Below are 21,746 nucleotides of genomic sequence, written 5' to 3' on the forward strand. Positions count from 1 at the left end.
AGCGTGTTTTTTAAAATTGATTTTAGAAAAACATGCTGGACAAAATATCAAAGTTTAAATAAAGACAGAGTCTGACTTTGTACTGCACACTTGGCCTCATTTGCCTTACCCTAGTCCTGGACACATCAACTCCTGCCTTTATTTAAAATTTTGATATTTTGTTCATCAGGGATTGGAGTACAAACCAGTCTGATATGGGGGTCACTTGGATTTCCCTGTGAAAATCATGAATGACTGTGGCTACCATGTAAAACCACCCCGATTCTTTGTTGTTCCTCAAATTGGAGGTCTGCAAGCCACAGAGCAAGGGGTTATAGAGAGAGGAGTACTGGACAGGGAGGCAGGTGGGCCGGGTTCTAGTCCCACCTCTGCCTGTAACATGCTGAGTGACCCTTCCCTTCTGGGCCTGAGGCTCTTCATCCATAAAAGGAGGTAAAGAGGTACAGGTGTGTGTCTGAGGGCTCTTAGGACTGAGACCCAAAGGGACTCTTAGCTCTGTCCCTCACCCACTATGAGCTCCTGCTGCCGACTGGTTTTGTTAGAGGAAGTTCTGCTGCGGCTGCAGAAACCCAGAAGGTAGAGTGAGGCTTACATGGCATTCCCCCCAGAATCCATGTTAACTCCGATTCTGGGAAAGATATTTCTAATTTTTGAAGGTCAATTTGGAAGGAGCATTGGGTTCAATGTCAAGGGGACTAGATTCTAGTGTTAGTTCTGCCACATGACCTTGGTAGCATGACCTTGGACAAGTCACTTCACAACCATGGGCCCATTTGCTTAAATGTTTAGGATGAGACTGCCAGCTGCAGGGTGATGTTGGAAGGAGAGATGCAGATTCTGGAGCCAGAAAGTCTGGGTTCCAGCCCGGGGCCTACCACTAGCAGCTGTGAAGCTCTGGGCCAGTTACTTGAGTTCTTGGTTTCCTCAGCTGTTAAAAGGAAACACGAATAATACATCCCTCATAGGATTACTGTCATAAATGCAAAACATTAGCACAATGTGTGTTAAAATAATTGCCCAATACACTTTAGCTATATTTTCATTACTATCATTAGTATTATCTTCTACTCTTACTCAGGATTTGTGAAGATCACTGTGTCAAATGGATGGAAAATTTTCTTTTACTATAAACAGTAAAATAGCATTGTTTTCACGTGCAGCTTTGAAATAGTGGGGGCCATATATGGTTGTTTCCTTTTTTATGTCGACACAGAGGACTTCGTGCCAGAGGCAAGATCCCTGTAAATATTGTTGCACAAAAATCTCACTAGCTCTCTTCCCATACCACCCAATGCTGATGTCCTCACCAGATGTGGAGAACAAATGTGAAGGGAGTAGAATATTGGGTCAGTGTCCAAAGCAGGGTCTGGGCAGGACTCAGTTCCCCAGAGTCCTCTATGAACTATGGACGGTGCTCCAGCCAGGCTAAGGCGTGGAGCTGCCTGATATTTCCCTCCCCTGGGGACAGCATGGGCTATCCCTTTCCAAGGGCCATGGAGAGCTGAAGCCTGGTGCCCTAACCTCTGAGTCACCATCTTAAGAGATGCCTCATTTTAGAACCACCAACAAGCAGGCTCCCAAGGGATGGTGCCCCGTTCTCTACCAAGCTATCCGGGCTCCTTGGAGATCAAGGAGAGGAGGCAACTTTCCTTGTTCCCCATCATCCGTGGAACCCATTATCTTCTCCCTCATTTCAGGAGCAGCCTCAGAACAAAGTGAGACAGTCCAGCCTGGAGATGAAATCTTGCAGCTGGCTGGCACTGCCATGCAGGGCCTCACACGGTTTGAAGCCTGGAACATCATCAAGGCACTGCCTGATGGACCTGTCACGATTGTCATCAGGAGGAAAAGCCTCCAGTCCAAGGAAACCACAGCTGCTGGAGACTCCTAGGCAGGAAATGCTGAAGCCAAAGCCAATAACACACAGCTCCCATAACCGCTGATTCTCAGGGTCTCTGCTGCCGCCCCACCCAGATGGGGGAAAGCACAGGTGGGCTTCCCAGTGGCTGCTGCCCAGGCCCAGACCTTCTAGGACACCACCCAGCAAAAGGTTGTTCCTAAAGTAAGGGCAGAGTCACACTGGGGTGGCTGATACAAATTGCAGACTGTGTAAAAAGAGAGCTTAATGATAATATTGTGGTGCCACAAATAAAATGGATTTATTACAATTTCATATGCCATTCATACCTGGCTTTGCAAAATGTTTCAAGTACTGTAACTATGTCATGATTCACCCCCAAACAGTCACATTTATTTTTCTCATGAATCTGCAATGTGGGCAGAAATTGGAATGGGCAGCTCATCTCTGTTCCACTTGGCATCAGCTGGAGTCATGCAAAGTCATGCAAAGGCTGGGACCATGTGAGATCATTCACTCATACATCTGGCCGTTGATGTTAGCTGGGAACTCACCTGGGGCTTCTGGCCTGAATGCTTATAGGTGGCCTCTCCTTGTGGCCTGGGCCTCCTCACAACATGGTGTCTGGATTCCCAGGATGAGCATCCCAGGATCGCAAGAGCCATGTAGAAGCTGCATCTTGTTTATACCTTTGCCTTGGAAGTTGCATGGCATCACCTCTACTATACTCCATCAGTTAGAGCTGACACAAACCTGCCTGGATTTAAGGGGAGAGGAAATATTGCTGGGGCCATTTATGAAAAATACAGTTTGTCACATGAAACATTTGCAAAATTGTTTTTGGTTGGATTGGAGAAGTAATCCTAGGGAAGGGTGGTGGAGCCAGTACACAGAGGAGTACAGGTGAAGCACCAAGCTCAAAGCGTGGACAGGTGTGCCGATAGAAGGAACCAGCGTGTATATGAGGGTATCAAATAAAATTGCTACTACTTACCTACCACATGCCAAGCACTGTGCTCAGGGCTAAATGGACATTGCCTTTAGTGATCACAGCAGCTTCTACGGTGTATGGTTCTGTGCCAATGTATTGATAAGAGGGCAAACACTGTGTACAGTAAATGGCTTATCCAGCTGGTGAGTGATGCGGCAGATTGAGTCCTTTCTTCTGTGATTCGGTAGAGACTATCAGCCCAAGTTGCTTTAAGCGCACAACATTATAGAGAATGCCTGAGTGCCTGGCCAAAGGGATATTTGGTTTGGCCATCTCTGGATGCCTGATTGCCAAGCTCAGGACCAGGCAATGTGACTTTGCATCAGCAACAACCAGCATCCCTTGACCAGGCCTGGGCCAGAGTATTGGCCTCTTCTCAGCCCCTGATCCTGTGAAGTAAGGATGTGGGGGAAGTCCTGGTAAGGACACAGATGAAACACAAAAAGTAGTAATTCGCAGGCCATCATCAGTGGAGCCATGTTAATGTAATCTGATGGCTTCTCTAGGGTCCACAGGAAGTGAAGAATCTGTTTCCCAGCAGTGGACTCAAAACCCAGCTGGGCTCCTAACCTTCCTGTAAACCCCTTTAGTGGCTTCATTAGAGCAGGCATTCAGCTCACTGTTCTATTCATCCCAAGGAATAATGGGCTTAGAGCAGTTTCTGTCCTGCTGGTTAACTTGTTTGGCCCATTCCATTCTGGATTTTGTCAAGCAGTAGACAAGAAACTAGACAAGAACTTGGAGGCACCATTTGTATCCACTTTTTAGACTTAATAGAAACATTGAAGATGAACATAATCTACCAACAAAAAGATGTGATTCCATTCAACACTCCCTCCCGATGACCCAGGCTGGGCAAGGAGGCCACGTGATGTGGAAGGCACATTCCTTGCCTGCACAAACTCACCATCTGTGCACGCAGTGGCCTTCCCTAAAATCAGGGAATTGTTTTAAGTCTTATCAAGCAGCCAAGGGATGAAAGAGAAGGTGGGTTTTCATCAAGACCGGAAGGTGGGGACAGGGATGAGCATGGAGCTGGCCGTGGGCCTGGGGTACCAAGAGACTCCTTGAGAGACCAGGCAAAGCAAGTGATTGGGACAGAGGTTATCTGTCCCAGGTTATCTGGGCATATATGCAGGTGAGCCCGTGGCCCTCCCAGTACCTCCTGTCTCTGGCCTGTTTTAGAAGGTTCTCTCCTCCCCAAGGAGACACAATTCCTAGGGCCATTGAAGACATAACTATTGCCCAGGTTTCTGGTCTCTAGGCTGGGGAGGTCCTCTGGGTAGGAATCAGCAAAAAGATCTTAAAAAAAGCTCATCCATTTGCGCTCCATGATGCTGGGATTTACACTTGAGGCTTAGCTTTGCTCTGCCAACTTCTTCAGAGCTGACAAAGGATGAAGGCAATGTCATCCTCAAACACTGCAGGCATCACAGCTAACAACTGTGAAGTCGTCTTAACTCACCATAAAAAGGAATCCACTCCCAGGGAGCCCTACTTCTTTGCTTTGCCCCGCATTTTACTGATTCATACATTATCTCACTTGTGCCAACACTCAAGAAGCAGGCTACACTGACACTGGTATTCCTGCCTCCATATTTTCTTTCAAAGACAAATCAAAGCAGCTATATTAAGTGACTGTTCAAGAGCACACTTGGCCCAAGTGGCAGAGCTTGGACTGGATGTATGTTTTCCAGCTCCTCATCCAGGGCTCAGACCAGTTTAACCTGATGCAGTCACGTGGAGGAGCACCGCAGACACAGTATGTCCCATAGGCCCAGTCAGATGCATTCTTGGTTGGCTGGCCTTCCATTTGGCTACACAGGGATGTACAAGGCGATCCCATCTTGGTAAGACCACCACCTCAGAGTATGGAGCTCAGAGGGGGCAGGCATGAAGTTTCCTTGGCTGGTGCACCTAGAATTGGCTGAACTCCTGAGAAGTTGATATAGAACAGTGCTTGCCACAGAGTGGGGACTCGGTAAGCACTTAATGAATGAATGAATTCTAAGTCAATCCAAGAGTCTGATGATTTCTTGAAAAGGGTGTTAGCTAAAGGATCTTAGGCATGATTGTGGAATTTGTAGTTGCAATAGAACAGAGAGGAAGCTTTCTGTCCCCTTAACACTGAGCTGTCATGTTTTAAAGCTTGCTCACATCTTGGCACATTTAAGAGACAGTCACCCCAGGACTCAAAAATAGGGAAGTAACAGTAACACAGGGGAAATGTTTTCTGTTTGGAGGAGCAAAGGCTGAGAACACTGTGAAAACATCCTGCGCGCACAATAGTAACCTGGGTAAATGCAACGTGAAGGGATTTTAGTCACACGTGGTCTTTCTTACAAGGTGGCGGGGGTGCAGATGAGGTTGCTAGAGAATGTTAGAGGATCCCTCTCTGGATCGGAGATAGGGAAAGAAAGTTGCATGGCTGCTGAGCCCCTTCCAGGTGGCAAGGCTGTGCTCCCTGGTTCTGATGATGTGCCTGGGTGGACATGGCCCCTGTGAGTTTGTGCAGTCTTGCAGCAGGATCTAGAGGGGGGATTCCAGCCAGGGCTGCTAGACGGAGGCCTGCTCTTCCATCTTTCCTGATGGCAGGATGGTCTGGCCAAGGCCTGGAAGACAGAGACCTCCTGCCTCTGCCTCAGTAAGATGACAAGGAAAGGCAAATGCCCAAGGGAAAGAAAAAGAAGGCTCTTCTCCCCAGAGTTCCCCATGCAGACGTGAGTGCACGCTCAGCTCAGAATCACTTCCAAGAACTCATCCCTAATGCTGCAGATTTGGGCTGGAACAGATTCACACTGCCTGGTTTCACCAAGGACATGAAAGTCCACCTTGCAGGAATAAAGAGAGAAATACAAATTCATCAAATGGAAGATACATTGAAAGTGCTTTTCCTTAATGCTTATCCTGTTTTTAAACCATTATTTTCCAAGTTGACACCTTTTTTAAGGAAAAAAAAAATATTTTGCGGCATTAAAGCCATATACAAGGTCTATATCAGAAAAATATATTTGGGTGTCTGCAGCATAGGACTGAGGGAGCTGTACATGCTTAAAAGGCAACAGGGCCTGGTTTTCAGTGGCGATGATGATTCTCTATGACAGTCAGGGAAACGTGGTCTCTGAGAGTGATGGGCACATAAAGGCTTGGGGCCAGAGTGCATCGCATGGTGTCCAGGCCGAGTCCCTGTCAGATGGTTAGAGGCCTGGGTCTACCCTGCCAGGAGAGGCATGTTTGGGTAACAAGCAGATGGAGTTTGGAGCACATGAATGGCTCATCACACGCCACCCTGAGTGGGGCAGGAAGCAGGAAAGGTGGGCTGCCGCCTCTGGTTGGCATTCTCAGAGATGCGCAGTCCATCAGCTTATTCCAAAGAGTGAACACAGGCCTCTGCGTGCTCCCAGGCTCCTTGGTGTCCCAACAGCTGGAGCTCCTCGATAAGTCACGGGAGTTCTTTACCAAGAAGTAACGATAGCATTACTCATGGAATTGCTTCACTGCTTTCTGAAGGTTGGCATAAAACCGGGTCATGCTGCGGGGGAAGAAGGAGTCCACCACGTTCTGTGGGAGGTAACCGCTGAGGTCGGTATGGAAGAATGTGACCAGGTTGGTCTTGGTGGGTTCCCTGTGAAGGCAACAGCAGAGCTGTGTTATGATCTGCAGCAGAGGTGCTGGGGACGAGTGCCAGGCAGGTGAGCAGAGCCCAGCCCAGTGGAAATGGCCATGATACAGTGATCGCGTCTCATCCCTTGCTGTGCCCTCCACCCAGGAGTCCTCTCTGGACCTGCTGATTTTCAGGATGGAAACCCATCCTGTCAGGGATGCATTCCACAGCCTCTCCAGGCCTCCGGGGAGGAAGAAGTCCCTATTCCCAGCCCAAAAAGCCCTGATTCACTCAGTAAATGCTTTCGGAGAACTCACTTTGTGCCAGGCCCTGAGAGGAACGAAGAGATCTGCCCTTCACTATTTAGGGTCTGCAACCTCCTGGGACCCTTTCAAGGGGTCTGCAAAGTTAACACTATTTTCATAACAACACTAACACCTGATTCGCCTTCTCTCACATGCATACGGTGGGGTTTTCCGGAGGTTACATGATATGTGGTATTGCAACAGACCGCATGCACAAGCAGGTATGAGTTTCTGTTAAGCCTGGCATGAAAGAGATGGGCAAAAATATAAAAACAATGCCACTCTTTTCGTAGTATTTTTTGTTTTAAAAAAATACAGTTTTTTAAAATAAAAATGTTATCTATGTTAACATGAAGTGCATTTTTATGTTAAAATATTTTTAACATTTCTCAAATTTCCCACTTACAATTTCAAATATATCAAATAATGATAGCTATAACCCCCATGAACAAAGGCCCTATGAAGCCCTCAAATATATGTAAGGGTATAATAATAAAGCCTTATGCCAAAATTTTGAGAACTGCTATTTAGAGAACTGGCGAATAATTTGAGCACCTATGAAGGGATTTTGGCCAGGGGGTGGCAGAAGCTCAGAGGACGGCAGGTGGCACAGATGCTGACTGGAAGTCCAGCATCAAATGGGCACACGATGTGGAGATGGAACACAACTTGGTAGGGACATGAAGCGATCTTCACTGTGACAAACTTCTCAATGGCCAGGACAACAAAGGTGGTATGGGCTTTGTGGTGTGCATTTGGCATTTTACTTGAATGCAACTGTCCGCTCAGCCTCACCAGGAACCCCAGGTAGCACTATGCCTGCCCATCAGATGTTTCCTGACATCATGCAGGCTACAGGTTTGGAACTGGAGACCTTTTAGAATCCCACTCCCCAGGGCCAAGCACGGTGGCTCACGCCTCTAATCCCACCACTTTTGGGAGGTCGAGGCGGGTGGATCACCTGAGGTCAGGAGTTCGAAACCAGTCTGGACAACATGGTGAAACCCCATCTCTACTAAACATACAAAAATTAGCCGGGCATAGTGGCAGGTGCCTGTAATCCCAGCTACTCGGGAGGCTGAGGCAGGAGAATCGCTTGAACCTGGGAGGCGGAGGTTGCAGTGAGCCGAGATTACACCATTGCACTCCAGCCTGAGTGACAAGAGCAAAACCCCACCTCAAAAAAGAAAAAAAAAAAAAAAAGAATCTCACTCCTCAAGTCATACAGAAGGACAACTGGGGCATGGAACAGGATGGGGCCAGCAGATCCACAAGGTGGGAGAGCATGTGCTCCTCTGGGCTGTGGCTTTTCTCCTCTGCTTGTGCCCTGCTTCCCCAAAGAGGGTGAACTCCAGGGGACAGAGACTTCCTTCCATCTCAAAGTCTTAGCATCATCTGCACTCCACCTTTCCCTCACCCACCAACCCCTGCCCATCCCGCCTTTGCTAGGGCCTTCTCTCTCCTCCCTGCTCCTCCTCCCAATGGGCTTCCTCTGGCCTGCATCACCTCTCAGCAGCATCCTCTTTGGAAACATGAACAGGTGAGTGAGAAATGAGACTCTGTGATCATGTTTCCCTCTGGGTGAGGACTGGGCTTTGTGGTGGGTGGAATGTGTGAGAGGCCCTGTGGGACGGGACAAACTCTCTTCATCACAGTGGCCTTGGTGAGTGGTAGCTCTTGCATGTACACCATTATGTGACAACAACAGAAAGGGCAAAAGGGGGCACAGAGAAATTGTAGGTCACCCAGTCTCCCCTCGGAAAAGGCTGGGATGAAGGCATCCACTATGGTTGCTAGAAGGATTTAATGAGAGTAGGTGTGACGCACACTTAGCATCCTTCCTGTGCACAGAGCAAGTGCTCCAGAAATGATACTGTAATGCTGCCTCGACCACAGATACAGGCTCCTCCACCTTGAGAACACCTTTCCCCCGCCCCCCGTGCCACTTGGAGCTCAACCACCACCACCTCTGGCCTCAACACCACCTCACCCCTGATGAGTCCTCTTGCCCTCTTGCTCACAGCCTCTTGCTCAAGAGAGCAAGAGGAGAGAGAAGGCCCTAGCAAAGGCGGGATGGGCAGGGGTTGATGGGTGAGGGAGAGGGTGGAGTGCAAATGATGCTAAGGCTTTGAGATGGAAGGAAGTCCCTGTCTCTTTGGGGAAGCAGGGCATCACAGCAGTTAAGACCAAAGTCAGAGCATGTCCTGCTCAGGCCTCCCCAGTGGCTTCCCATTTTATTCAGAGGAAAGTCCCCAACAGGCTGCGGCCCCTGCTACCTCATGGGCCGAATGTCCTAGCCTCTCCTCTTGCTAACACAACACCTCCCTCTGTGCTGTTCCTCAAAGGCCCCGCTCTTGCTCCGGCTCCTGCTCCCACTTCTGGGACTTTGCATCTGCTCATCCCCCTGCCAGAATGCTCGCTCCACCAACATGCCCAAAACTTCCTGCATTTGTGCCTTGCTCAAATGTCTTATTAGGGCAACCCCCTAGATGACCCACTCACACCTTTCCCTGGCACCTTTATCTGGGTTTAGTTTTCCCCAAGGCACTTAACGTCTGATACTTACTAGAGCATCCACGAGATAGAACTACTTACATTTGTGTTTTGTCTGTCTCCTCCTGCCTTCATTGGAATCTAAGTTCTAAGAGGGCAGACACTCTAGCTGTTTTGAGACATCAATATCTGGGTTAAGAGCCCAGATTCTGGAGCCAGATGGCCAGAATGAGACTGTGGCTCTCTTACTTGCTGGCTGTGTGACCTTGGGTAAGTTACTAAACCTCTCTGTGCACCCACCATTCTTATTTTAAAAATGAGGATCACAACAGTGCCTTAGGGTTGTTATAAAAACAGTTAATTTATATGAAGTGCTTACAATAGTGGCTGACACACAGTAGTGTCGTATAAATGTTTGCTGCTGCTGCTGCTGTTATTATTGTCTGCTGAATCTAGTGTCCAGAATAGGTCTATCTTCACAGAATAATAATCATTGTCACAGATTTCAGATCCACAGCCTCATGAGAATAACTGCACACAGCAGGCTCTGGAAGAAAGCTTTATAGAAAACACATGATGTTTTTAATCAAGCGGAGAGGAGTTGGAAGAGTCAACACTTGAGTTAAAACCTTCATACAGGCAGGGTTTTGTGGGACCCCAACTACCCTCTCAGCAAAATCCATGCAATCGGGCCAGGCGTGGTGACCCATGCCTGTGATCACAGCACTTTGGGAGGCCAAGACAGGGGAATCATTTGAGGTCAGGGGTTCGAGACCAGCCTGGACAACATGGTGAAACCCCAGCTCTACTAAAAATACAAAAATTAGCCAGGCATGGTGGCAGGCACCTGTAATCCCAGCTACTCGGGAGGCTGAGGCAGGAGAATCGCTTGAGTCTGGGAGGCAGAGGTTGTAGTGAGCCAAGATTGCACCACTGCACTCTGGCCTGGGTGACAGCCAAACTCCATCTCAAAAAAAAAAAAAAAAAAAAGAAGTCCATGTGATACCTTTGCTACCTGGCATGACAGCATGATGCTACCCATTATATTGCGCCTTCCACCAAAAAGAAGACAGCAATGGGATTCAGCCCCTCAGAAGAAAGGATTCTGCCTCTTATTCTGAAAATTCCTCTCTGTCAGACCCGGCACCATTGAAAGGTGAGTCTTAGCATCTGACTACCAGGTGGGAGAGGACAAGGAAATGAGCCCAGGCGATCCAGGGCACCTATATATTGGGAGAACTGAAACTGAGTGCAGGTGTGTATGTTTGTGTGTGGTAGAGCACAGCTGTGCTATTTTCAAACTCAAAATTTTGTCACATCTAAGAAAAGTCTTCACATGATGTCTGAAAAGCCAGCTTAGCAAAGAGGGTAACATAAAGGTGCTAGGTCTGGGCTTGGTATAATCCCATGACACTGAGGCCCACCTCCTGGGACAACGTGGTAGAAGCACAGACCCCTTCCCTCCAGGTGTCTGTATGGAGACTGCAGGGAACACCGGGACACACCTGCAAGGCACACTTTCTTTTGCTGTCAACTTACATGATTCCCAGGATAAACAAGGGACCTTCAGGTAATTCATTACACAGAAATTTCCTGGCAAGAGCCCGGCCATGACCTGTGGCAAAATGGGAACAGAGAGTCCCCCGGGGTCAATTCTGAGGCTGACTTACAGTGTGGTCTCAGAACTGCCCTTTAGGCCCGAGTTCTGCCACATTCCTTGCTGAGGAGAGATGATCACTGAGTGAAATGTGGGGTGGGGACTGCTATCCTCAAAGCTGCTACTGCCTGGCGGAGGGTATTCAGGGAAGACTCGGAGCATAGACCCTGCCCTGCCAACCTCCTAGCCTTTGAGTCAGGCAGGACACATCACTGAACCTCCCCAAACCTCAGTTTCCTCATTTGCTAAATAGACCGTGACATTTGCTTAATCTGGAGGCTGCAGGGAAAATTTCCTGCATCAAAAATAAGAGTAACGCCTCCCCTCAATTCTTTCCCATGTGCCAGATACTCTCAGGAGGTCCTGCTTACGCAGATGTGTGTGAAAGTATTTTGTATCATCACAATCTAAAGAGCTATAAGGCATTTTTCTTCTTTTGAATCGTAGTCAAAGTGCCCCTTTTCACAGAAGATCCACGGGGAAGTCACAGTTAGGTCTGAGCCAGGTACCTGAATGCAGGAAATTATCCTTACCCTGGAAGAGGTTCACAGAAGCAACCACAAGGATGGTTAAATCCTCTCACAAAACCTGGCTTTGGGGGACATAACGGATGTTCCACATGGGTGGCTGAAAGACAGTGCAGAATGTCAGTGAGTTACAACTTCAGACCGTCAGGCCACTGCCACTGGGGTGCCATAGAGCACACAGACCGGACTACCTGCAGCCCTGGAGTCTATGAGGGACTCCTGCCTCTTGGCGCGAGTTCCCCCTACTCCCACCCTACTGCCCCTTACACTCACACATACAAATACACTCTCACATGCGTGTACACAAACTCTCACACATGCACACACACACTTGCACTCACACACACTCACTCATCCACATTCATGCATAAACATGCACATAGCTTTCCCAAGCTTGTCAAGAATATCAGAGAAAAGAACATTCTAGAACACAAGGTTTGGGAGTGGGAGGAGGCAGCTGCCTCTCTCAAATCTCAGCCAGGAGAGGCATGGATGCGTCCAACTCTCCCACGTAGAAGAATTGGAGGAATGGCAGGGGCTGTGCAGAGGCAGGAGCCCTGCTCCTCACTGGGCATTAAGGGAGTGGACAGCATCCAAACCCTCAAGAAGACACGGCCATAGATTTTGCACACAAGTTTTTTGCCACCCAACTAACCCACATGTCTACAGCACACACCATGAGCTTCAGCAGAAAAAAAAAGGGCACTGGAAAACCGTGACTTGAACATAGAATTACTGGCATGTGGACTGTCTTGCCTCAGACCCCCATGGCCCCGAATCCCCCCCAAACCCAACCAGATGAGGTAGGGGACTCAGACTGTGAGTTTCTGGTGATTTCTGGTTGCTTGCCTTTCCTTAAGGAACTGTGGGGTGCAGAAGAGAAAGCTCAATATCGCAGGAAGGCATGGCATCTCCTCCGGGCATCACTCACCGTTGGAACTGATGGTCCCATCCTCATATCTCTTGACTAGCACCAAGTCCACAAAATCTCTGGGAGAAATGAGCTTCATAGCAGCGGAGGGAGTGGAGGTTCTGCTTACACACAGGGTCTGCCAAACCAAAGAAGCATGCAGCTGTGACTGCTGGCCAGACATCTTCTCCCAACTCCCACCCCATCCCTCAAGGTCTGGGAAAGGTACTAGGACTGACAGTAGGGTGACACTATAAACAGTAAGATCCAGAGCGAGTCTTCCCAGGAACTGGGTGTCATGGAAATACACCCAGTTTGTAAGATGAGGGCTGTGACACAGGCTGCCCACAGCTGTCTAGCTGCAGACCAGTGCCATGCTGAGGTCATGTCTCACAAGTGACCATAAGAGGTACCATTTATTGAGCACCTAGTAACAGCCTGGCTGGACAAAGCTCTCAGTTGTCCCTTACCTTTAGAAATAGGAATCATTAATCCCTCCTACAGGTGAGGAAACTGACACCTAGAGAGACTAAGGAACTCAGCACGAAGCTCATGATGGAGATGGGATTTGAACAGGGCCAGAGCTAGGGAGAGGGAAGAGAGGCCACTCTTTTTTAGGGCTGACCCTGCACTTGCTCAGCCTCCTATGTTGTGCCTGGGGCAACTCTTTGGTTTACCCTAGTCCCAGCCCCAGGAGGGAATACCTTGAACCTCACTCAATCTCAGCATATCCCAGTAGTCCACACTCTCATTTTATAAACCAAGGATGCTGGGCTTTCTCCCATTCATCCCATCCTGCAAGAGAGTGGGGCCCAGGCTCTCTCGAGGTCACAATGGAGAAGTACAGGCCAGGCCTGGAATGGAACAGTCCTGGAGAGAAGTCTCAGGGTAGGTGAGAGGGGCTGGTAAAGGTCTCCATCTCTTTGTCTTTCCCCTCAGGTATTAAGACTTGGGGCACCATGTGTTGCTGCAAAACTTTTCATCAGGGACACTTTCGGCCTCAGGAAATTAATCTTCGAATGGCATGAGATGCGTGGGGGCACTTGAGCACTTTGCAATGGGTGCAATGAGAATAAATTTCCAGGAAACTACTTCGTGTTTCCTTCATCCCCTAATGACCTGCCTGGGAACAGGCTGCACCTGCACACAGGGTCTCCTTTCCCACTTGAAGAAAAGCACAGCATATGCCCCTTCATCTAGAATCATCCTATCACGAACTGTCCCAGTGTGTAAAATCCTCCAGGGTGGCAAAGGGACAATTAGGTGTGTGGGCGGCAATATATAATCAAGGCAGTACTACATGCTGGTGTTAGAATTTCATGTTTTTCCCTTTCTTAAGCATATTCCAAAACTTGGTGTTAAAAACAAGGCAATTTTGCCATTTCTAAATTCTGGTATTTTGTAACAGTAATGGCAGAAGTGATGAAAAATTTGAAAAAAAAATTATACTGCTTCCACCCCTGATGACTGCCTCCAAGTGCATCATTCCCGAGGTACAGTGTCCTGAGGTAAGATGAGGAGGACTTTGGAAAGAAATTTTGAAGACAGCAGCAGCACATGTCATAAATGCGACAAACTCATGGCATGGCCCTGTATCCTATCCATCCATCCACCTATCTATCCATCATCTATCTATTTTAGAATTAGGATATTTGAGAGTTGCCAAAAGCATGCTGAGAAATGTCAGTCTGCAAAGAAGAGCCCTTTCTCCACATTTTCATTGTTTCACTAAATGATAAAGAGCTACCACTTGGCAGTTCTCCACTTTTTTGTAAACCTGAGCTCACCAGTAGCCTTTGCTTCCCCTGTACTTTGCAGTTGTCTATTGAAAAGTTTGTATCTTTTCATGGACTTATGAGTTAATTAGAAAAAAGAGCTCCCATTCATCTCATCTAAAGATGCAAAATGTTTTACTTGTCACGTTTAATATTTATCAGAGTTTATAATATAATCATGTTATTTTAATGAATTACACTCGTACCTCAATCCAATTTTTTAAAAAACAATTAGTCTTGGCCAGGCGCAGTGGCTTACACCTGTAATCCCAGCACTTTGGGGGGTCGAGGTGGGGGGATCACGAGGTCAAGAGATCGAGACCGTCCTGGCCAACATGGTGAAACTCCGTTTCTACCAAAAATACAAAAATTAGCTGGGCATGGTGGCGTGCCCTTGTAGTCCCAGCTACTTAGGAGGCTGAGGCAGGAGAATCGCTTGAACCTAGGAGGCAGAGGCTGCAGTGAGCCAAGATCACACCACTGTACTCCAGCCTAGCGACAGAGTGAGATTCCGTCTCAAAAAAAAAAAAAAAAATTAGTCTCATGATTACAGGAAATATATGATTTAAAAAACTTCTATTTCTATGCATATTTATGATGCAAGATGATGACTTCCAGGAATAAACATGTATTATATTAGGATAAAATTCAGAGGGCTACGTGGAATGGAAATTTGAGTTCCAGGAAAACAGTTATATACAATTTCTGATGATTTAAAAAACTTCGTTCATGTATTTTAAATAAAAATTTATATATTATTTAGATACATCTAAAAGAATGATGTCATTGCTTTGTTCAAAACAGATTTACATGTCAAAAATGACATGCTTTGCAACTTATGAAAATTTAGTTGTAAACTAAATGTTATTAATAGACATCAACTGGATGTGTGAGGATGATGCATAATTTCTCAAAAATCTGTTGGAAGCATGTAAGCAAAAAGCGTGAAGACCCTCATACCAGAGGGTAACTGGGGTCATGCAGGTACATGGGGCTACTACTGGCCCAGGCTTCAGGGAAGTGGGTGCCAGGGGCTGAGGGTCCTGTGTTGCCTAGTGCAGCAGCCCCACACAAGGAACAGGTATGCTCCCCGCAGAGACTCTGTTTGGGGCTTCTCTCCCTCTCTGAGTCACGAGGTTTCCCACTGGGAAACTGGGCTGAGGCAGGCCTCCAATGCTGCAAGCAGTGGGCAGCCTGTGCTTGCGGGACATACCCCCTTAACAAAAGGTATCATGGACCCCTTCCAGAAGAAATGGGAGGGGGTTACTATAGCAGGGCCCAGACACTATCTAGAGATAACATGCTTGGAAAGACTTACGTCAGTGATGCTTTGGATAATTTCAAAACCGGTCACATTCTCATCCCACTTCACTCGTAGGCCTCCAACAGCTGGCTTCACACAGTCCCACACCTCCTCTAGTGTCCCATATACAATGCCTTCTCCTCGGTACCTGGAGCACAAAAAGGAATTTGACCCCAATGCATCAGTCAAACTTGTTATCTTGAGATTGTATCTAAGGACTAGAAGGTGGACCATGCCATGTCTGTCACTACTCTTTAGGACAGGCTTGCAGGGAAGGGGCTGAAACTCACTAGCCCCACCTCCCTTCAGGCCTGCAGAAATGGACAGTAAGCTTTCACAAGAATACAGTTTGCTAGAAATGATTTCATTAAAAACAGTAAGGCTTTTCTGGAGGACAAGTGATCACAGGTTATACGGTTGATTTGAATATTTTAGGAGGCAGACCCATAAAGATACCAGGAAGGGTGCGGCACTTCTGGTAAGCTTTGAAGGAGGGATGCACTTACAGGTTCCCTGGAAACTCCATAGATGGCCTCCAGGAAACTGAAACTCCATTCTGTCAAAAGGCACAGAATCACAGAATTTTAGAGCTAGAAGGGCTCTGGTCACCTGACTTAATCCCCTGTTCTACAGAAGAGGGGTAAGAGGCCTCAAGAGATACGACTCTCCAAGGCTGTGCAACCCATACGTGGAAAAGCTGGGACTAGTCTTGGGCAAAGCTGTCCCCACAGCAGAATGTGATGAAGAAAAAGATCTTAACTGGCTGACTCCAAGAGCCGCGGGTGGTTTTCAGATTAACTTAAAAGCCACCAGGCATTTTGTTTCCTTGAGCAACCAAGGGCTACTTGTTAAGTCAGAAGGGTCAAGCAAAACTATTCCCATGCTACCCTCTGGCAACGACAAAGAGAGGGGTTCATGCTGTAATGAACAGAGTAAAGGCTTTAGAGGCTGGTGTTCGGGTTCCAGTCCTAAACAGCATTCAACAGCCAGGTGACCTTGGGCAAGTCACTGAGTGAAAGGAACAGATACTTAACCACCTGAAGTCATTGTGAGCATAACAGGCCCAATCTTTTTTTTAAAGAAGAAAACAATCCCCATTGGAATCCCTCTCAATCGGGTCCAGGGGATTGGGGTGCAGAAAACAACGGGGAGAGGAGGGGCTTGGGGGCTTCTGGGGACCCGGGCTCCACGAAGCCGTCTCCGCGACCCCTTCCCGCCCAGCTCCTCACTCACGCCTTCCCGGCAAATCTTCCAGCCTGCTGTGTCCCGCCGGTACTGGAGCATCTTCTCGGCCACAGCCTCGCTCATCTGGGCTGCCAGCGCCGGGTCCATTGCGTCGGGAGCTGAGCTTAGCTGCGGGGTCGCGAGTGTTGTGAGCGGCAGCGCTGGATCCGGGGTGCCTGAAAGCTGGAGCTCTGGGAGGAGCTCGTAGCCCCGCCTCTTTCCCCGCCCCCGCTCCCGAATTGGTCCAGGCCCTCAGACGGATCCCGCCTCCCGGAGATTGGCAGGACCAGAGACCGCGGGGCCAGGCTCTCCAGTTAGCGTCAGCGCCTGGGCTGGTCCCGGACGCCTTGGGCTGGCCGGGTAAGGTCCAGCAGTATCCGCCTCCTTCCTGTCCCGCTGTGGGAGGGGCTCTGGAGCGCCGGGACTCTGAGATGGCCAATGACTGTCTGACCCGTTGGGCCGAGCCAGGTCGCGGACAACGTCGACTGTTTAAGAAGCATGGACTCTTGTCCTGAGTGCACCGAAGCTTTCAGCCTGCGGGACAGTGGTGCGATTTGCATTAGAGGTAATATTCTAGGGCGGCTGCTGCAGGGTGGGAGAGGAAATGCGCGTGGAGACTGGGCGCGTGCAATGGTGGGAGAGGTGTGGGGCAGGGGTGCGGGGAGTGGCGGTGAAGAGAAGAGGACCCATCGTAGAGTGTTTAGGAGATGGAAGGTGAAGGTCTCTGCCCCCGATTGTGGATGTTCAGAAGGAGAAAGCATCCTGACTCCCAGCCTTGGCCACCTGGCAGCTTACCTGAGGTGGAGAAGAGATAAGGTGAGTTCAGTTCTGGGCATATTTAGTTGGAGGTGCCTGAGGGGCCTTTAGTGCAGGTGTCCAGGAGTCAATGCAATGCGCTGACATCTGCGAGAGGCCCGGCTTTATTAGAGATATGGGAGTTCTCTGCTTCCAGCTGCCCTGGAGCTGCGGGGAGTGAGCCAGGGTCGCATCTTCACAATGTGAATGGCAAGGACAGCCTCGGTTTCCCCTCTTCTGTGCTATCACCAACTAAATATTTGAAAAGGTTAATACTGAGGTCTGTTTGTTTCTTTTTTGTGTACTCATTGTTTCCTTTAAACTTTCGATATAAATGTTTGGAAGAGTAGTGTAAACAAAATGACAACTTGAAAGACCTTTTTGGAAGATATGAAGGGCAGCCAGGCTGTGAAGAAGACCTGGATGGGGAATTAGGGAGCTCAAGATCTAAACCCAGTTTCACTCATTATTCTTTGAGCTTCAGTTTGCTCCAAGGTGAAATGGGATACACCATAAATGTTCCTGGCAGGGTCCAGTGGCTCACGCCTGTAATCCCAGCATTTTGGGAGGCCGAGGCAGGAGATCACTTGAACCTAGGAGTTCGAGACCAGCCTGAGCAGCATGGCGAGACTCCGTCTCTACTAAAAATACAAAAATTAGCCGGGCATGGTGGCGCGGGGCTGTAATCTCAGCTACTTGGGGGGCTGAGGTGGGAGGATCGCTTCAACCCGGGAGGCAGAGGCAGCAGTGAACCGTGATCGTGCCACTGCACTCCAGCCTGGGCTACAGAGGAAGACCCTGTCTCAAAAAGTAATAAAAACAAACAAACAAACAAATAAATGTTCCCTATGCCCTTGTGAAGAGCGAGGGAAGTAATGCATGTGAATACTCTTAGGACCCATAAAAGAAAAGACTAGTAAATTAACCCCACTAAAAAATTAAGCACATCAAAATTTCATAAAAAGTTAGACAATATGAGAAAAAAATCGGGACACACTTTAACACACAAGTTTTCTTATCGAACCAAGGGCTCATACAAATCATTAAGCAATTTTCAGACAACCCCATAGACAAAAAGAATGCATTAGACATGGAAAGATACTTTGTGGAAAAATTAATTGACATGGCTAACAAAGCTATAAAAAGATGCAGAACCTCACTCATTGTTAGAGAATTAAAAATTAAAGCAAGGAGAGGCTTTTTTTAAAACCTATTGATGGACAAACATGAAGTTTGTTTATACTCTGTGTTGGTGAGGGTATGGAGAAATAGTTGTTATACACTGGATGAGAGTATAAATGTATGCAACCTCCTGGGAACAGAATAACAACATATATTAAAATTTTACTCACTTGTTCTTTGATCCAGTGACTCTTCCTGCACAAAGATGTATAAAATTAATCTTGCAACTGGAAGCAACCTATTTACCAGTATATTAACCAAAGTTACAGAACATCCACTTAGTGGAATATTATGTAGCCATCAAAATAACCTAGCACAGATGGTAGAAAGTGGGGATGCAGCAGACCCCCAGTAGGACTATAGTAGTACTATTTGGCTCCTAGGAAATGGGAATGTCTGGATATACAAAATATTTGGAGAAGCAAACTGTCCCCGAGGCCTGTGACAAACTGGAAGTAGGAGATTGGTGAGGTCAGGGCAGCCTTCAAGCAGACCACTCATCTATTGTATCACCGGAGGCTGGTACAGGGCAGAGTGAGCAGATGGTTGGAACAGAGGGAAGGTGAGAGCTGCCCACACAGTGGTTCCCAGGGGCCTGGGACAGAAATCTATTTTGTAGTCTGTCTGAGGCTGCAGTTTGGAGCTGAAGGGGCTGGAGGAATGACTGAGCTCTGGAGATTCCATTGATCAGAGCCCTTCTCACAAGGTCCTGAGAGGCCTCCGAGTCACCCAGTTGTCCACCAGACTTCATCAAAGTCCCAGCTGAGTTTTTAATAGGTGTATATGGGGGCAGGTAGCTTCTAACTCACACCACCACCAGACAGACTATAGAGGGGGTGGTCCCAAGTGTCCACATGCTCCAATCTTACAAGGCCCTGAATAGAGTGCAGTATCTGCTTTCCACTTAGACACTGATGAAGAATTGCATGCATATTTACTAAGTTAGCTTGGGCAGGTGCTATGTGAATCTACAAATGTAAGCATGCCTGTATGTTTATTGTTTACTCAGCAATAGCTAATCGTTACTCAGCACTTACTTCTTGCTAGCCACTATCCTAAGCACTTTACCTGTATCGGGCCATTTAACTTCACAACAATACCGCAGCACCATGATATAGAGACTACTACTCCCATTTTGCAAGTTAAGAAAATGAAGATCATGTAGGGTATCCAAGGCCACATAGCTGGGAAGTGGCAGAGCTGTGGCAAACATCTGATTTCTATTTCCAAAGGCCACGTGTTTACTCATATGCTTTGCTGTCTACTATATCCTATGAGCATATGTAGTGTTAAGTGTGAAACGTGCAAAGATAAAAGAAAACAACAACCTGCAAACCCTAAAAAGAAGGAAAACACACACACAGAGTAGCTGGAAAATACTACCTTAGGCTAGGGAAGTTAGTCTTTTAGAGATGTGCAGAAAACTTTGCTCTAAGTTTCCTGGCACTCATGAATTCTGAGACAAAAGAAGTGACTAAAGGAAGCATTCTGAGGTTACTAAGATATTTACTGAACTACTCTTATCAAAAGGAATTCACTCTTTAATGGATATAACAGTCTGATCTTTGAGACTTGAGAGGAGTTTGTTATGTAGGTGTTTTAGGAGAGATTTTAATAATGCTGTGGATCATGTCCTCAATAATAGTTTGACCAAAGGCAGAAATGTACACCCCCTTGGACTGTTACTAAAATACAAAGCAATGTGGTGAAACCACAGTTATGCAAAGGCATTTTTGACAGAGTAGGTTTTTAGCTTTCTGTTGCTGCAACTTAGACAAGGGCTAGAGTTCAGGGAAGGGAAAGGGATAACTGACTAGCATGTGGTGCTTTTGTCAGGAGCTTTATGAGCTCCTTTTCACAGCGATGATGGTTGATGTCTACAGAAAAATGAACAAAGGTGTTGAATAGGCAATCGGTTCACAGAAGAGGAAATGCAAATGGCCAGTTGACTTAGAGAGAGATGATAACAATAAGAAATACAAATTAATTAAAATAAGTTGGTATAATTTTTTCATCAGATTGGCAAAAATGATACAGTGTGATAGTATCAGGCATTGGTGAGGCTACAAGAAAATGGCCCTCTCATGCCCTAGAGGAAGTGTGCACAGACGTCTGGACTCATGAGGACTAATAAAGGAGCTGCTAGTGAAAATGAACATGCTCATCTCTTATGAGCTAGGGATTTCTCTTTTAGGAGGACCAATATTCACTTCTAAGTAAACACTGGCACATGTGTGTGCCAAAAAGATACATCAAGACAGACATATAAAAGATGTTTAGTGCAACATTATTTTCAGCAGCAAAGAAGTAGAAATGATTACAATGTCCATCAGTAAAAAAAAAGGATCGATATTATGTAGTTTATTCATGTGATGAAATACTTTGCTACAGTTATGAGTTTGATCTATTTTTTGCTAGAGCTAAAAATATAAGTATGTGCGTTAATACATGCAGTATAATATTCTTTACTTAAGATGTGCTTACATATTGTTTATGGATGCTTATACGTATATACTCACACATACAACATATAAAACTATAAACAATTGACCAATGGATGTACTCCAAACTCTTGCTAGTGTGAAGGGAATGAGACTTTGTGTAGGGATTAGAGTAGGCTTTGACCGTATCTGTAATATTTTCTTTATTATTAATAGTAACAAAATGGCTAAATGGAAATGAAATAAAATTCCAATTTTGGCAGTTGTTGACTCTCACAGTAGGAATATTGGTGCTTGTCATAGTAGACTTTGCACTATTCTACGTCTTTTAAATTTATTTAAATTAAAGACCTAACCCAACAGTAAGTGCCAGAGTGCACGTGAGCTGTGTTGTGAATTGGAAAGTGATACTCATACTTTCAACCCTGCGTGTGTTTGGCCACTCTCAAATTTTCTTAGGAATGTCTCAGGACCTGCTTGCCCTTAAGTCCTAAAGAAGCACCTCCCCACTCCCACACAGACAATGGTGCTCCCACAGGTGTCTGGAGCAAAGGTCAGCCTTTTCCAAAATATGTTTTAATGTCCCAGGGAGCTTGAGGCCACAGTCCCAGACCAAGCACCAGGAAGAGAGGACCATCATCATGAACCTCCCATGAGCACCTCTATCTCAAAAGCACATTT

At 47.1% G+C, this 21,746-nt stretch overlaps 2 protein-coding genes and 1 long non-coding RNA gene across 19 annotated transcripts in view; 2 read left to right on the forward strand and 1 right to left on the reverse strand.

Moving 5' to 3' along the window:
• IL16 (interleukin 16) overlaps nucleotides 1-2,173 on the forward strand; it is a 126,903-nt gene extending 124,730 nt beyond the window's left edge. For all 3 annotated transcript variants that reach the window (XM_002825750.6, XM_054531724.2, XM_024232561.3), the window contains one exon: nucleotides 1,698-2,173. In XM_002825750.6, coding sequence (XP_002825796.4) covers nucleotides 1,698-1,891 — 194 coding nt within the window. In that variant the 3' untranslated portion in view covers nucleotides 1,892-2,173. The remainder of the gene's footprint in view (nucleotides 1-1,697) is intronic.
• A 1,426-nt stretch (nucleotides 2,174-3,599) lies between these two features.
• On the reverse strand, nucleotides 3,600-16,846 carry STARD5 (StAR related lipid transfer domain containing 5). Of its 2 annotated transcripts, XR_008513486.2 has the most exons (7): nucleotides 16,657-16,846; nucleotides 15,930-15,979; nucleotides 15,439-15,571; nucleotides 12,367-12,484; nucleotides 11,442-11,535; nucleotides 9,631-9,809; nucleotides 6,337-6,474 (listed from the first exon to the last, which is right to left on the reverse strand). XR_008513486.2 is itself a non-coding variant. In NM_001132606.1 (6 exon segments), coding segments are annotated over 6 exon segments (642 nt in total). In that variant the 5' UTR covers nucleotides 16,756-16,840; the 3' UTR covers nucleotides 3,600-6,326.
• A 111-nt stretch (nucleotides 16,847-16,957) lies between these two features.
• LOC103892572 (uncharacterized) overlaps nucleotides 16,958-21,746 on the forward strand; it is a 119,352-nt gene continuing 114,563 nt past the window's right edge. For 9 of the 14 annotated variants that reach the window (XR_008513714.2, XR_010137210.1, XR_010137204.1 and 6 more), the window contains exon 1: nucleotides 16,972-17,212. This is a non-coding gene — a long non-coding RNA (uncharacterized LOC103892572). Of the gene's footprint in view, nucleotides 17,213-21,746 lie in introns of all 14 variants that reach the window. The other 5 variants (XR_010137208.1, XR_010137207.1, XR_656774.3 and 2 more) reach the window with 3 other exon arrangements.

This window comes from Pongo abelii, chromosome 16, assembly GCF_028885655.2.
Source record: "Pongo abelii isolate AG06213 chromosome 16, NHGRI_mPonAbe1-v2.0_pri, whole genome shotgun sequence".
Lineage (NCBI taxonomy): Eukaryota > Metazoa > Chordata > Mammalia > Primates > Hominidae > Pongo > Pongo abelii.